Consider the following 15,264-nt stretch of genomic DNA (forward strand, 5'->3'; position numbering starts at 1 on the left):
CCAGTGTTATATGCTCCGCAGTAGGTGTCCCCCCCCCCCCCCACAGGATTATATGCTCCACAGTGGCATCCACACACAGTATTGTGTGCTTATAAATAGCCCCCCCCCAGTATTATATGCTCTTTAGTACACCCCCCAGTATTATAAGCCACCCCAGTATTATAAGCCCCCCCAGTATTATACACTCCCCCCAGTATTATAAGCCCCCTCAGTATTATACACTCCCCCCAGTATTATACACTCCCCCCAGTATTATACACCCCACCCAGTATTATAAGCCCCCCAGTATTATACACTCCCCCCAGTATTATACACCCCACCCAGTATTATAAGCCCCCCCAGTATTATACACTCCCCCCCAGTATCATACACCCCACCAAGTATTATAAGCGCTCCCCCCAACATCTTATACACAGTGAGCCACTCTCATACTCACCCCTGAAGAGCCGCCGGCATCCACCTTCTTGTCACTGGCGGCGCTGATGACGTCATCGCGCCCGCGTCGGGGCAGAGGTCAAACTCTGCAGCCAGTGTAGGCCGCGGTCGCGCGATCCGCGGCCTACCCTGACAGCTTTCAGCTGTATGTGCATTTGCACATACAACTGAAGGCAGTGATCGCTCATCAACGGGGAATCCTGTACCAGATTCCCTGTTGGTGAGCGATCCGGGCGACCGCACGCGTGCCAGCATGGAGGGCTCTGCGTGCCCTCTCTGGCACGCGTGCCATAGATTCGCCATCACTGGCCTAAAGGGTTAACAGTCCTGTTTTTGCGTATCTCCTTTAGGTATTTCACTAGGGTTTTGGGAAGTTGGAGTAGAGAAGAGTTCTATTGTTATCATTCCTTTCTTATTCATTTAACGTGTTTCCCCAAAAATAGGACACCCCCCAAAAGTAAGGCATGCGGGGGGGTTCTGTTGAATTGCCTAATATAAGACACCCCCTGAAAATAAGGCATGCCCAAAAATCTTTGCAGCCGACTGAACACTGTGTGATGTGCTCGGTGTGCACAGGAAATCCGACTGCTGCCTCTGCTGTTGTGTCCACTGTCCCTGCTGCTGTAGGATGAGCTCTCCCAGCTCATCCCAGAGGCAGCAGCCGGCATACAGAAGAGACAGCAGCAGGCATACAGAAGAGACAGCAGCCGGCATACAGAAGAGGCAGCAGCCGGTTTTCCTGTGCACGCTGAGCACAGAGCATGGCATCCAGCTGTCAGTGAATTGAGGATCGCTAAGCCCCGCCCATGAAAGGCCAGCTAAGCCCCACCCCGAAGGCTCGCTAAGCCCTGCCCACCACTGCCGGGATGAATTGAGGATCGCTAAGCCCCGCCCATGAAAGGCCCGCTAAGCCCTGCCCCCGAAGGCTCTCTAAGCCTCGCCCATGAAAGGCCAGCTAAGCCCCACCCCGAAGGCTCGCTAAGCCCTGCCCACCACTGCCGGGATGAACAGCAGCACCAGTGCTGCTATGAAGATGGGAAAGGTAAGTATGATACCTTCCCCCCCTCCCCTACACTACCTACCAGCAGTCATGCTGCCACTCTACTAAGGAAGTGCCGGCATGACTGCCGGTTGTAATAAGACATCCCCCGAAAATAAGACAGGTCCTATATTCAGGGCGACAATTTAATATAAGACACTGTCTTATTTTCGGGGAAACACAGTAGTGCACTAGCTCCTCCCTGTATACCCCCTTTGATGTCATAGACAGTTGGTTTAGCTGTGGTATAAAGTGGATTTGCCTGCCCCCACTTCCTCTTACCAGCACCTCAGCAAGCCATTTTGCCCTCCCTCCCGTTTTCTTAACTGTTCATTTTGTTTTGGTTCTAATGTGTGTTTCTTTTGCAGTTTTACTGCGTGTGTATTGGAAGTCATAGCTGGCGGTACAGAATTTATTGTATGTTGGAGATGATAGCGGACTAGCCCGCAGGGAGTCCAGCGGTTGGCATAACGCATTATTCCCGGTTATGACGTAAGCGCGTTATGACGTAGTAAAGTTATGAAGTAATGAAGTTATGTCGTAATAAGGGATGTATAGAGGGTAAACCCACAGGAGTTGCGCTTCCCAAGAATGAAACCCTTTGTTGAGTATCTTTTGTAGTGGATCCTGATCAGTCTCTTCAGGTACCACTTTCATTTTTTTTGCCAACAGGATGAAGGTATAACTCGTCACAAGACCTGGGTCGCTCGTCCCTTGGTTTTACGATCGTCAGGAGAGATTAGATCGTATAGAAAATGTATAGACAAATTCCAGTGATTGACACTGAAGTGATACACCAGGGGGCGCGTGCCTCAGAACCACAAATCCAATGATGAGGTGAAGCAAAATAGCTTTAATTACGCGTTTCAGAGTTACGCATGTTTTACAAAACGGGTTTTACGCACGTTTTTCAGCTTTGTTAGTAGGCATACATATATGATGTCATGATAAGGTTATGATGTAAGTGTTTAACGTCAGTGGTTAACGGTTGAGAATTAAAGATGAATAAAGCTATAGCCCACCCCGTCCTTTAAAGAGTTTACATCTCTTGTCTTTATTTCAATAAGGGAGATTTCAGGGGGGGGGGGGGGGGGGGCGGGGTTAGTGTTTGTTAATTCTCTCCAGTCTTCTAGACATGATGCGGTGCACACCTGAGGTGAGGAGACCATACCGGCTGCACTGTCCAGTAGTTTGCCTTGGCTTGTGAAGGGTTATTATTATGTAGGAGGATGATGTATGCTAATGAGAGTGCCCGAGGAGAGGGGCTGCAGTGTGCAGGCACTGACTGGGCATTCCTGGGCTACTAGTGGCAGCTCGGATATTTAAAGCTCACAGGGGGGCGGGAAGAGCTCACACACTACACACTACACACCAGACCGCGCTGCTGCTGCTGCTGCTGCTGCAGCTACTGCTCTGCTCTCCCCTCACAGCTCCAGTCACCGGGAGGCAACAAGTGCCTGCAGGAGTCAGCAGCGTCCTGTCACAGGCGCCGGGTAGACCTCCGTGGGTGCACTGCTACCTCTGGATGCCACAACTTCTTCCTCTCGCACTGGTATCTCTCTGATTCATCCTATTGATACACCACAGGGGTCGCCGAGAACTGCAGAGATGTTGGTGAAAGGAGACTCCGGGAATAAAACTGGCAACTACCAGGGATGGAGCGGAGAGCAGGTGCCCAGGGATGGAGCTCGCGGCTGGAGCAGGACTTTGCCCTGTGTGCTGGCTTTGGTGCTTTCTCTTTTCTCCTTGGCATCCTGTGTGTACCTGAATGTAAAGAGCGCAAACCTGGAGGGCAGGATGTGGGCTCTGGAGCATGGCAAATCAGGGGACATCTTCCATGTGCCTGGATTATCTGTGGATCAGCTCAACTCCATAGTACAGGAGAAGGTGGACCGACTTCTGTCCCAGGTGTGGAGGGTTTGTCTTCTGCTTCAGATCAGGGCATTGCTACATGGAGGTCCCATACATTTATGGCATATCTATGGGGTATGGGCAGCTGGGTGAAGCCACATAAGGGGCAACACAGCACAGAAGGGTCCTGGTCCTAAGAGCTTCAGATATATGATAAGGGTATGTGGTGGGACCCCCTCCACTGCATTAATATAAAGGATTAGGTTATTACATTACAAGCATTTTCCTAATATACTTTATCACATAGCAGAGTAGTCACAGGCATTGCCCTTAGATCTCATTTGCTATAGACTGTAATAATGCAAAGAGTCCTGTTTAGATATATATTGAGATTTGGCTTAGAATGCAATTCCTTAAATTTTGGAAAGAGATTCCATTGAGCAGGACGTAAGCACCATATAGAATATGCACTATATAGCGTATAGCACTATACTGTCCACTATTGGGATATGGTCAATGACCAGGACCTCTGCGGCCGTGTAGCACATGCAGGATGTATTATTAGCTAAGATGACTCACTTGTTATATGGCTTCAGCATGCTAACACATTTACGGGTTTTGCCAGAATACATTTTCAATGGTTATTTATTACTTTATACATTGATGATCATATATGTCTATGTGTATTACTCATTTTAGAATTCCGTATAAAAGAGAGAATTTCTCAGCTTGTCTCAATAAAGTGGTCATCCTCCAGAGGTAGCGGAGCTGAATTTGTCATTCAACTATTTTGGGATTACCTTGTATGTGCTGTATTACATCTCTCACAGTTCAGTGTGAGTTGTTTTATCTGCAGTCCTGTGTAAAACTTCAGCAAAGACATTGTAATAACGGAGTGAATTATCCCAGATGAGAAAATCAGCTCTGTCCTTTTATATTACTCTAAATGTCATAGGTATAAAATGGCCATTTTAATTACATAGGTAATAATTCATCCAGGTACATCCTATATGTTAGGGAAGAAATTATGTTATCTGTCAAACAGAATCTACATAAAAATCTTGTGGTTCTGGAATACTTAAGGTCATTCTTAATGTGGTCAAGATATAGTTTATTTACAGAATATTTATCTATTTTGTATCCTTATAAACTATCTATCTTCTATTATACCTATAAGCTCGCTCTATCTATCTATCTATCTATCTATCTATCTATCTATCTATCTATCTATCTATCTATCGTATCTACAAACTATCTATTATCTATTCTACCTACAAACACTCTCTATCTATCTATCTATCTATCTATCTATCTATCTATCTATCTATCTATTCTACCTACAAACTCTATCTATCTATCTATCTATCTATCTATCTATCTATCTATCTATAATCTAGCTAATTAATATCTGTCTCTCTGCATATTTGGCAATTATCTGTCTATAATATAACAATTATTCATCTGTTTTAGAGCTACCATATCTACCTGCTATCTATCTATCTATCTATCTATCTATCTATCTATCTATCTATCCATCTATCTATATGTTTTTCATATTGAATCTTACTAAGATTACTAGGTAACTATGGGCATATACTAACCATGCATGGGTTTATCATATGCTAGTTAATGTGTAAACTAATAGTGTTCATTCTTTCATGGACATTCTGCTTTTCAGAGACCCCCTAGAGTCTGGGTTCGTTGCCAAAATGTTATGAGCAAGTACACACGATCATCAGAATTGTAATGTGCAGATCTCCTTTCACTGAACTTTCTTGTATAATGTTAAGGAATTGCATTTCCAGTAGTTTCCTGCTATATATCTATTCCCTGAAAGTCAGCATATATAGCAAGAAAATCTCTAGCAATATAATCTGATGTGCCTATAGAGTTTAATGGCAAAATGTATCCAAAAAGATTACGCGGTGTCCAATAGATTTAGCAGCGTGTTCAGTGGAACTGTATAAAAAAAACCTAATATTCCCCAGTAAACCTTTATAATGATTGTGTGTGATTTATGAAGCAAAATCTGCCACCTATAAGGCCCAACATGGTAGAAATGCAGCATTTTTGCCTGCTATGAAAATGCAAGGGAAAAATGCTGTATTTTATAGTACAGAGAAATTGAACTGTAGTATGTAAATTTTAGCTGCAGAATTGTGAGAGTTTTTCATAACAATGTAATGGGGAAAGAAAGAACACAGCAGAAACTCAGTGAAAAACACTGCGGAAAAAATTTGATTATTTTGTTTCCCCACAGCATTTTTTAGCTGCATTTCACTACATGCAACATTTAACCTTACAGTTTTTAGAGCTCAGTTTATCAGATACAGAACTGCACAGCCTTTTAAGTAATGAACTTCTGTCTTCTTGTTACCCCCACTAGGGGGAGTTCCAGAGCTTTCTGGATACTCTCTATAAAGATTATGTAGTAAGTTTACCATAGTAAAGGTGGGGATTAATTTTAGATGCATTATACAGCCACTATGAAAAATACAGTGTTCTGTACACTCGCAGCGCCAGCATCTGATATAAAGAATGAAGAGGCTGTAGTGCTCGTCCTTAACACAGCTGATCGGCAGTGGTGCTAAGAGTCTGACTGCCACGGCCTGTTTACTCAGAGTGTGATGAAGTCATGTCTACAACCTGTGACAGCTATAGTCAAGATCTATATATAATGTACTATATATCTATATACATATTTACAGTGTTGGCCAAAAGTATTGGCACCCTGCAGTTCTGTCAGATAATACTCATGTTCTTCCAGAAAATGATTGCAAGCACAAACTCTTTGCTATTAATATCTTCATTTATTTTGCTTGCAATGAAAAAACACAAAAGAGAATGAAAAAAGTCAAATCATTGATCATTTTACACAAAACTCCAAAAATGGGCCGCACAAAAGTATTGGCACCCTTAGCCTAATACTTGGTAGCACAACCTTTAGACAAAATTACTGCGAACAACCGCTTCCAGTAACCATCAATGAGTTTCTTACAATGCTCTGCTGGAATTTTAGACCAATCTTCTTTGTCAAACTGCTCAAGGTCCCTGAGATTTGAAGGGGGCCTTCTCCAAACTGCCATTTTGAGATCTCTCCACAGGTGTTCTATGGGATTCAGGTCTGGACTCATTGCTGGCCACTTTAGAAGTCTCCAGTGTTTTCTCTCAAACCATTTTCTAGTCCTTTTGTTTTGGGTCATTGTCCTGCTGGAAGACCCATGACCTCTGAGGGAGACCCAGCTTCCTCACACTGGGCCCTACATTATGCTGCAAAATTTGTTGGTAGTCTTCAGACTTCATAATGCCATGCACACGGTCAAGCAGTCCAGTGCCAGAGGCAGCAAAGCAACCCCAAAACATCAAGGAACCTCCGCCATGTTTGACTGTAGGGACCGTGTTCTTTTCTTTGAAGGCCTCTTTTTTTTCCCTGTAAACTCTATGTTGATGCCTTTTCCCAAAAAGCTCTACTTTTGTCTCATCTGACCAGAGAACATTCTTCCAAAACGTTTTTGGCTTTCTCAGGTAAGTTTTGGCAAACTCCAGCCTGGCTTTTTTATGTCTCTGGGTAAGAAGTGGGGTCTTCCTGGGTATCCTACCATACAGTCCCTTTTCATTCAGATGCCAACGGATAGTACGGGTTGACACTGCTGTACCCTCGGACTGCAGGGCAGCTTGAACTTGTTTGGATGTTAGTCGAGGTTCTTTATCCACCATCCGCACAATCTTGCGTTTAAATCTCTCTCGTGTGACAGTGCGCACGGTAGACATAGGAGCATTCAGGTCTTTGGAGATGGACTTGTAGCCTTGAGATTGGTCATGCTTCCTCACAATTTTGCTTCTCAAGTCCTCAGACAGTTCTTTGGTCTTCTTTCTTTTCTCCATGCTCAATGTGGTACACACAAGGACACAGGACAGAGGTTGAGTCAACTTTAATCCATTTCAACTGGCTGCAAGTGTGATTTAGTTACTGCCACCACCTGTTAGGTGCCTCAGGTAAGTAACAGGTGCTGTTAATTACACAAATTAGAGAAGCATCACATGATTTTTCAAACAGTGCCAATACTTCCCCCCCCCCCCCCCTTTTTATGTTTGCTGTGGAATTATATCCAATTTGGCTTTTTGACAATTCTTTTTGTGGTTTTCCATTGAAGACAAATTAAATGAAGATACTAACACCAAAGAATTTGTGATTGCAATCATTTTTTGGAAGACAGTCAGTATTATCTGACAGAATTGCAGGGGTGCCAATACTTTTGGCCAACACTGTATAAACACTATATGGAGAAAATTAGTGGGACACCTACACATCAAACCTATAGGAGCTTTTCTGACATCCAGTTGTAAATTCATAAGCATTGATGTGAAGTTGGTCCCCCCTTTGCTCCTAAACCAGCTTTCACTGTTCCGGGAAAGCTTTCTGCAAAATTTTGGAGTGAGTCTATGGGAATTTTATCTATTCATCCAGAAGAGCATTTGTGAGGTGAAGCACTGATGTTAGATGAAAGGGCCTGGCTCAACATCTGTATTTTAGTCCATCCCAAAGGTATTTGATGGGGTTCAGGTCAGGGTTCTGTGTGCTCCAGTCAAGTTCTTCCACACCAAATTCACCCAAACATGCGATAAGGACCTTGTTTTGTGCATATAATAGAAAATAGCCTTCCCCAGAATATGCCAACAAAAATGTCCAAACTGTCTAGATATGCTGGATATTTTGGATATTTGTAACATATTTTTTTTAAGTAAAGTTTTTTTTTTATTATTTGTTTATTTTTGTGTGTTTTTATTACGGTATGTGTTTGTGCTTTTTTTTTCCTCTTTTTCCTTATCCCACAAGGGGACTTGAAATTGGGATCTCAGATCCACTGTGCAATGTACTGCAATACATAGTGTGTGGGGTGACAGGTTGGAGGGGGGCTTCAGGGGGTTAATCAGAGTATGTTCCGACTCTGGCGACTGGTCCCAGCCCTCGGCTCTGTTACACAGCAGGATATAATGACACAGGTACAGCTTCTGTGTCCGCAGCATTACAGCGCCATATTATTACAGCGCTGAGCATTAACTATATGCTCAGAGTGAAGTAATAGTATGGTGCAGAGCATGAATGGGTTAAACTTGTTTAAGGGTAGATATACACAGTATATTGCAGTTGTTTGGGAGTAGATTTTCACATTACAGTTCTTAGGGATAGATATTTATATTAAAGTTGTTTAGGGGTAGATATTCACTTTACATTTCTTAGGGGTAGATATTCACGTTGCAGTTATTCAAGGGTAAATTTTCACATTAAATTTGACTTTGTATATATCTATAAACTAAAGGCATCAATGAGGTTTCTAGTTGTGCACTGTATACAAGCCGCTATGCATAGATAATTATGGATCGTTATAATAGTGATGTCAGACTCTTTTTTTGTACACTAGTGAACAGGCAGCCATCAAGGGATCTGTGCACTTTTCTATGTCACTGTCTACTTGTTCTTGCTGACACCTGCTATGTGGCATGTCTCACCTCAAGAAGCACAGCACCAGGCTATCTGTAAAGTTAACACTGCCTGATATAAAGTGAATATTTAGATGACCCAGGAGTACTAGGATTACTGCCCTCACCATCTCACACTTGATTTATTTGCTTGTTAAATCTAAGTGCTCGTGTAACCCCCTATCTTACAAAATATTACTGTGTGGACTGATAACTGTTTGACCTGGAAGAGAGGATATGTCTGATCTTGATAAGGCATTGACTTGTTTTATAGCCACATTCTCTATACAGCCACTAACAATTTTGCATATGGTTTATGTATTATGTATAGAGGATATATAGCAAATTTCAAAAGAGCCAGCAAAACATAAATCAAAACAAAATCGTGGATCATGTAACTATACCCCCATACAACAAAATAAAATAATTTAATTTTATTAAATATAATATTAACCAAAATATACATATATAATATAAAGGATGGGGAAATGCTGACAAGGAGAGCACCATATAACAAACATGGCCAGATGAGATGAACAGGGAGGAACATCCCAGTATACAAGCAAAATCATGAAAGTGTGAATGCATCACTATATCATCAACAACACATACAATATAGTAAACGCCAAGCAAAAATGCTGTGGGTAGGTAACACATGCAAAGAGAGAGTCAAGTGGTGCAAAATAAGCTGTAATGACAAATGTTATAAATATACATGCATAAATCCATGACCTATTGTCACCTGGCCAACACTCCACCCCAATGCTTGTTTCACTGCAAGACTTCGTCCAGGGGGCGTGTGGCATGGCCTAATTGGTGAAGTTAAATACCCCAAAGTGGCCTATACTATCCTCTAAATAACATCACATGGCTATGTAACGTAATCAGAATTGCACCTGAAAACTGCATATGCACATACCCATGTGTACAAGCGGCAGCACAGCATGCTTGACAATGGATGAAAATCTGTGGTAATTCGTAATTCACTAGAATCACCTTATACACACGTATAAAAGCAAATATAGTGATAATGATACTAGTTGTGCAATTCTCTAGTGCTGCTGCTGAAACAGGAAGACAGAGACAGTGAGTCCTAAACTCAACCCAGCCCGTCCCTACCTATATGCCACAACTATCCTAGGTGACGGCAAGTAACTGAGCGCCAGTTCCTTTTATGAATAAGTAACACACGGAACAAGACAAAGCAACACAGAAGCAAAGTCAGCAAGCCAAGAGTCACAGCTAGAGAGACAAAATAGTACAAAATCGTAATGCAAAGAGTAGTCACAAGGGAAGCCAATGGTCAGAGGTGAGTAATACAATAGTAAGAGCAAGTAGGAAGCTAGCGAGGACAAGTCACAGGACAGAGTACAAAATAGCCAGTCAACCTGTGTGGGTTGAAGACCTGTATATGGGAAGTCCAGGACCTGCCCCAGACTCAATTGGTAGACAGGCTGTCAATCACACAGGCAAGGCTAAGATTAACTATTTGATGAACAGAGTGAAGTAAGGTTCAGGAGGTGGGTGTGGTGGAAATTCAATTACAGAGGAGAAGTTATAGAGCAGTGTTCAGACAGAGCCAGAAAAAACTTTACACAAGGAATCAAACTGAACATGCCTCCTGTGTGAGAGTGGAGGGTGTTGCAGAGACCTGAACAGTCAGAGACGTTACAGATAATAAGAACAAAGTTTGTGCGTGCATGAGTTATAAATTGTAATGACCTCATACATATGTACGTGTATTATCATGGGTCCGGGCACATGGGCATGTGCTTTGTCATTGTGTTACCTATGGTTTTGTTGACCATCACACTTACCCTCAAAATTCTAATGGCCTCATACATACGTGCGTATATTATCAAGGGCCCATATTTGGGTCTGTGAGCCTGTGCAAAACTCAGGCTATTCCTGTCTGTTTTGTTTAGAAAGAGAATGGGTCCCATGGAGGCATGGGCAGCTCACAGACATCATCCATGTCATGTGCTTTGTATTTGAAAAGACTCCTTTTGGAAAGAGAAGTAAGAAGGGGATTGTTAGGTGCCAGAGGAGGAAGGAGACTTATTTTGTCTAGTCTTCCACAAGCAGCACAGATTAGATGAGCATCAAAGGATACACATGAAAACATCAAAATGATGAACAAGGGATTTATATGTTACAAGTACTGTTTAAAACAGCTATGCAGATGTCAGAAAAGCGCATGGTTTAGACAAATCCCATGTGTTCGCAAAGCTAATTATTACTGCCATAACATACAGCCATCCCATTTTTTATAATTATTACTGCCTTAACATACATGAATCTCATCTCAAGTTGTCATAGAATTATTAGTGTCTTAGTGTGGTGAGGAAACACTCCTCATATCCATCCTGTTCACTTCATGCATCTAAATGACATAACCCACAGTTGACTTGATGTGAGAATAATATGTAGTATACATTTGTGTAACTATTAGTTTATGATTATGATTCTGTTCCTTATATATTGATTCCTGTCCTTTCCCTACAGAGGTCATATGAACACATGGCAAAAATACGAATCTCAAGAGAAGCTCCAGCAGAATGCAACTGCCCAGCAGGTAAATGTGACCACTTGATTGACATCTCCTTGCCCTTAGGGGCCCTGGCTTGCCAGCAGAGATACAGAGCAACTTATTAGGCCAAAGACAGAATGAAATGTGGCCATTTGTAGGCTCACTGTTGTCCTGTTAGCGGATGAATGATTATAGCGATTCCTTGTTTTACCTGTTTAACAGATATGAAAGAAATGACAATACTTTTTTCCTCCAGGAAGTGACAGAAATATGTTGTAAATCTAAGAATTTTAGTTCATTCTCAAGTCTTTGGGATCAGAATAGAATGTTACTCAGCTCAGTGCTGCCTTCTTAGTGATTTTTTTTATTGATTATGTTTGCTTAACTGGTTGATTGTCTTTCAATGATTATTTTTCCTTATTTTCATACCTAACAGTTGACTATGTTTTAGACCAGTGGTTCTTAACCATGTTTGAGGTACCGAACCCACCAGTTTCATATGCATATTCACCAAACCCTTCTTTAGTGATAAATCGAATATGATTTATTTCCAAATTCAAGACATAGGTATATATTTTTTTTTATTGGTACACAAAATGAACCGTGCATATGGCCTAGGGTTCGATCGAACCCAAGTTAAGAACTACTGTTTTAAACGGATATCATGAAAGAGTGCATTTTATTCTTAGCAAAACAGAAAGAATTGTACAACCTGAGATAGGGAATACTTTGGGGTGACTGATGCCAAGCTATTTTTTTTATGTACAGTTAGCCAGGATAACTTATGTGTGTCTTGACAGTCTAGTTATTAGGATATACTACCTAACAATCCCAGTCTTTATAATGTCCTTAATAACCAGTCTGCCTCAGATGCATCAGTTGGTTGAAGGCAAAATTCTCATAAAAAAAAAAGTATTACAAATAAGCAGCATTCACACTGCTGCTGCTGTCTGCCCCGGGGTGTCCACTGTAAACCCCAGGAAAACAGGCCAGCAGCCGGCTTGTGAGCGGTCGGCTTTAAAACCCATTCATTTGAATGGGTTTTCAAAGGTGACCACCCGTGCACGTTTTCAGCCTCTCCACCTGGTGTCCATTTTTTCTTTCCGCAGACACAAAGTCCTCCATGTAGGATTTTGTGTCCGTGGAAAAAAAAACTGAAAAAAAGGACAAATTAATGGATTTAAAGCCGACTGCTTGCAAGCCGTCTGCTGTCCAGTTTCCCCGGGGTTTACCACGGATAGACCAGTACGGACAGCAGTGGCAGTGTGAATGCCGCTTTAGATAGGGATACTCTTCAATACCAAACACAGTTTATAGACAAGGTTGGTGTTGCTGCCAAAGGTTTCTGCCAGCTGCTACCTCCTTCTTACCACTGAGAACACATGCATACTCAGCCAAGCCATTGTATGAAGCGGTAGGGAGGGAAAACTGTCTGTTGAATGAGTGTTTTAACAATTGGTATCTAATGAAACAGTAACATAGAGCCACTGAAAGTCAGCCTCAATATTGCTGCAAACCTTACCGATATGTAGTTGTAACGGTGTGTCGTTGTTTAATGTATTGTACATAACCATAAGATCCGCATGACTGTGCAGGTAAATAGCTATTTTTGCAAACATTAGCATTCAGTAGGAATTACTTATGTTTGGTAAAACCTCCTGTCAGCCTAGTTTTCAGCTACGTCACAGTTGCTCCATATATGTACATTTTGGAGACTAGGCTTGAGCAGATATCCTTTATCTTTCTCTAGGATCAATATGATAGTCAGCATGTATTAAAGCATCACAGGGTCATCTTGTTTCCAGCATTCCCTGCATTGTTTGCAGGCAGCATTTCCTTTTGCCTGTTATTTCTCTGGCTTAGGAAGTAAGCGCTGGAGGAGGGGACCCTACATTATCGGTTCCAATCACACGCTTCACTCCAGTGAGCCGATATCAATTATCAATTTGCGTGTTCACGGATTTGTGAAATGCTGAGTGCTGCTGCAGCCGTAATGAAGTCAGATGGAGGCATAACCTGTATCCATCCCCGCTCCTCTCTTGTCTTTAATTTCTCTAAGATTAATTTCTCAGCCTTGAGCAAAAGTTGTTCTTGTTCAACTTAATTTGCTGACCCAGGTGATAAAGACTGAATATGTAGACTGAATGTGTACCAGAGTAATATAGCCACAATCACCTCTGACAGCAGCGGCAGCCACAGGCTTACACAGCAGCATTGTGTAGAAAGGATTGATGAATGACAGTCCAGGGCTCTTGTGTGAGATGAAAGGCTATGTTTAGGGCTGGAATTCAGGCTGGGGGTCTCTTTTCCCCTGTGTGCATGTGGCAGTGGAGCTGACTTGTGACAAACGTCGCCTGCATGACAGAGTACTGGCCTCAAGGAATGAAACAGCCTGTGACAGTTGGCTCCCTTCTACAATACCCCTGGCAGAACCATCCCATCCTGCCTTGCTTGGAAATGTAATACATTATATTAGCTAGGGCTGGATTAGTAGAAACTCAGCCTGGCGGTTGTAAGCTCTCTGATACAGACTCTGGTATTCCTAATATGTTCATAAACGCTGTTGTATTATGCTTTGACAATCTGTTTAGATGTCTGTCGAAGTGGGTGACTACGTTTTTTTTGGGTGACACTAGCATTGCACAAGCCTTAAGGTTTTTTGTTTTTTTTTATGGCAGATAGCTCATTGCAGTACATTTGGTTTTATATGACATGGCTATAAGTTCACCATTGAATGAAAGGCTGACTTATTATTATGCTGGTAAGAGTATAAAAATCAGGTTTGCCTCTAGGGTTACATAATGGTTCGGTAACAAGGAATTCTGCTTTTCTGCCTCACTGCCACTAGAGCTTAACATTACATCATTTTATAGAGCTGTGCTGAAGTAGCAGATCTGTGCCTGCTAGCAATGATCAGGTCACATTTGCTATCACATTGCCAAGTACACTGACAGTACAGAGATCAGATAGGTTGTCACGATTACGTGAAGGTGGACTGAATACATACATTTAATTTACATTTGATCTGCCATTTATCTGTCACAAACATTGAAAATATATATATTACATGAAGACCGCTTTATGTTAGAACAGTCACTCATACCTTGGGTCACGTCTGTCATAAATGTGAAGTGCAGTATTTGCCAGGGTGACGGAGTCGGTAGTCCAAACCACCGACTACAATTCCAACTCCATCTCCTGCTCTGACTTCTTCATAAATGACCATAGTGAGTCTGAATCAGTAAAGCTCCTCTAGTTCATTAAATCAAATTCCTACGAAAATAAATCTACAACAAACTGTGTATCTAATTAATTATACAATATGAATACATGTATAATAGGATTAAAAAGAATGAATCGTTTTCTATAACTTTTTTCTGACTCCACCCAAAATTGGTTATGACTCTGACTCCATAGCCCTGGTATTTGCGCTATTTTCTAACTGGTTACACTACTTTTCTCACACTATTCTTTTTATAATGGTGCATTGGTCCTTCCAGGCATAAAAAAAACTATGTTAAGCTTTGTTCACACTTGCGCCTAATGTCCGTCCGTCGTGAATCTGCATTAAGATCAGAAAAACAGATTGGGAACAGTTTGAAAATGGTCCATTTAAAAACTCATTCACTTCAATGGGTCTTTAAAATAATCTGAAGGTGTCCGTTTGCAGCCTCCACTCTGTATTTGCTCTTTTGAATGGAGACCAAAGTCGGACATGCAGGACTTTGTGTCTGTCCAAAGAATGTCCCAGGCCGGCGTTGCGATGCATAATGATGTAGGCCAGGCCCACCTGACATCTGGCGCACATCGCCAAACAAGTCCGAAGCCTGCCGGAGCACAGGAGAGGTAAGTAACAAAGTTTTTTATGTTCCCTCACCTCCTGGCCCTCCAATCATTATATTCTGGGGTAAGAAAAGACCCCAGAGTT

General features: G+C 42.0%; 1 protein-coding gene across 1 annotated transcript in view; it reads left to right on the forward strand.

Moving 5' to 3' along the window:
- Positions 1 to 2,923: 2,923 nt before the first annotated feature.
- Positions 2,924 to 15,264, forward strand: part of COL25A1 (collagen type XXV alpha 1 chain) — a 305,016-nt gene continuing 292,675 nt past the window's right edge. The window contains exons 1-2 of the mRNA XM_075287294.1: positions 2,924 to 3,382; positions 11,312 to 11,381. Of these exons, the coding sequence (XP_075143395.1) occupies positions 3,083 to 3,382; positions 11,312 to 11,381 (370 nt within the window). The 5' untranslated portion in view covers positions 2,924 to 3,082. The remainder of the gene's footprint in view (positions 3,383 to 11,311; positions 11,382 to 15,264) is intronic.

The sequence above is a fragment of the Leptodactylus fuscus genome, chromosome 1, assembly GCF_031893055.1.
Source record: "Leptodactylus fuscus isolate aLepFus1 chromosome 1, aLepFus1.hap2, whole genome shotgun sequence".
NCBI classification, from domain to species: Eukaryota; Metazoa; Chordata; class Amphibia; order Anura; family Leptodactylidae; genus Leptodactylus; species Leptodactylus fuscus.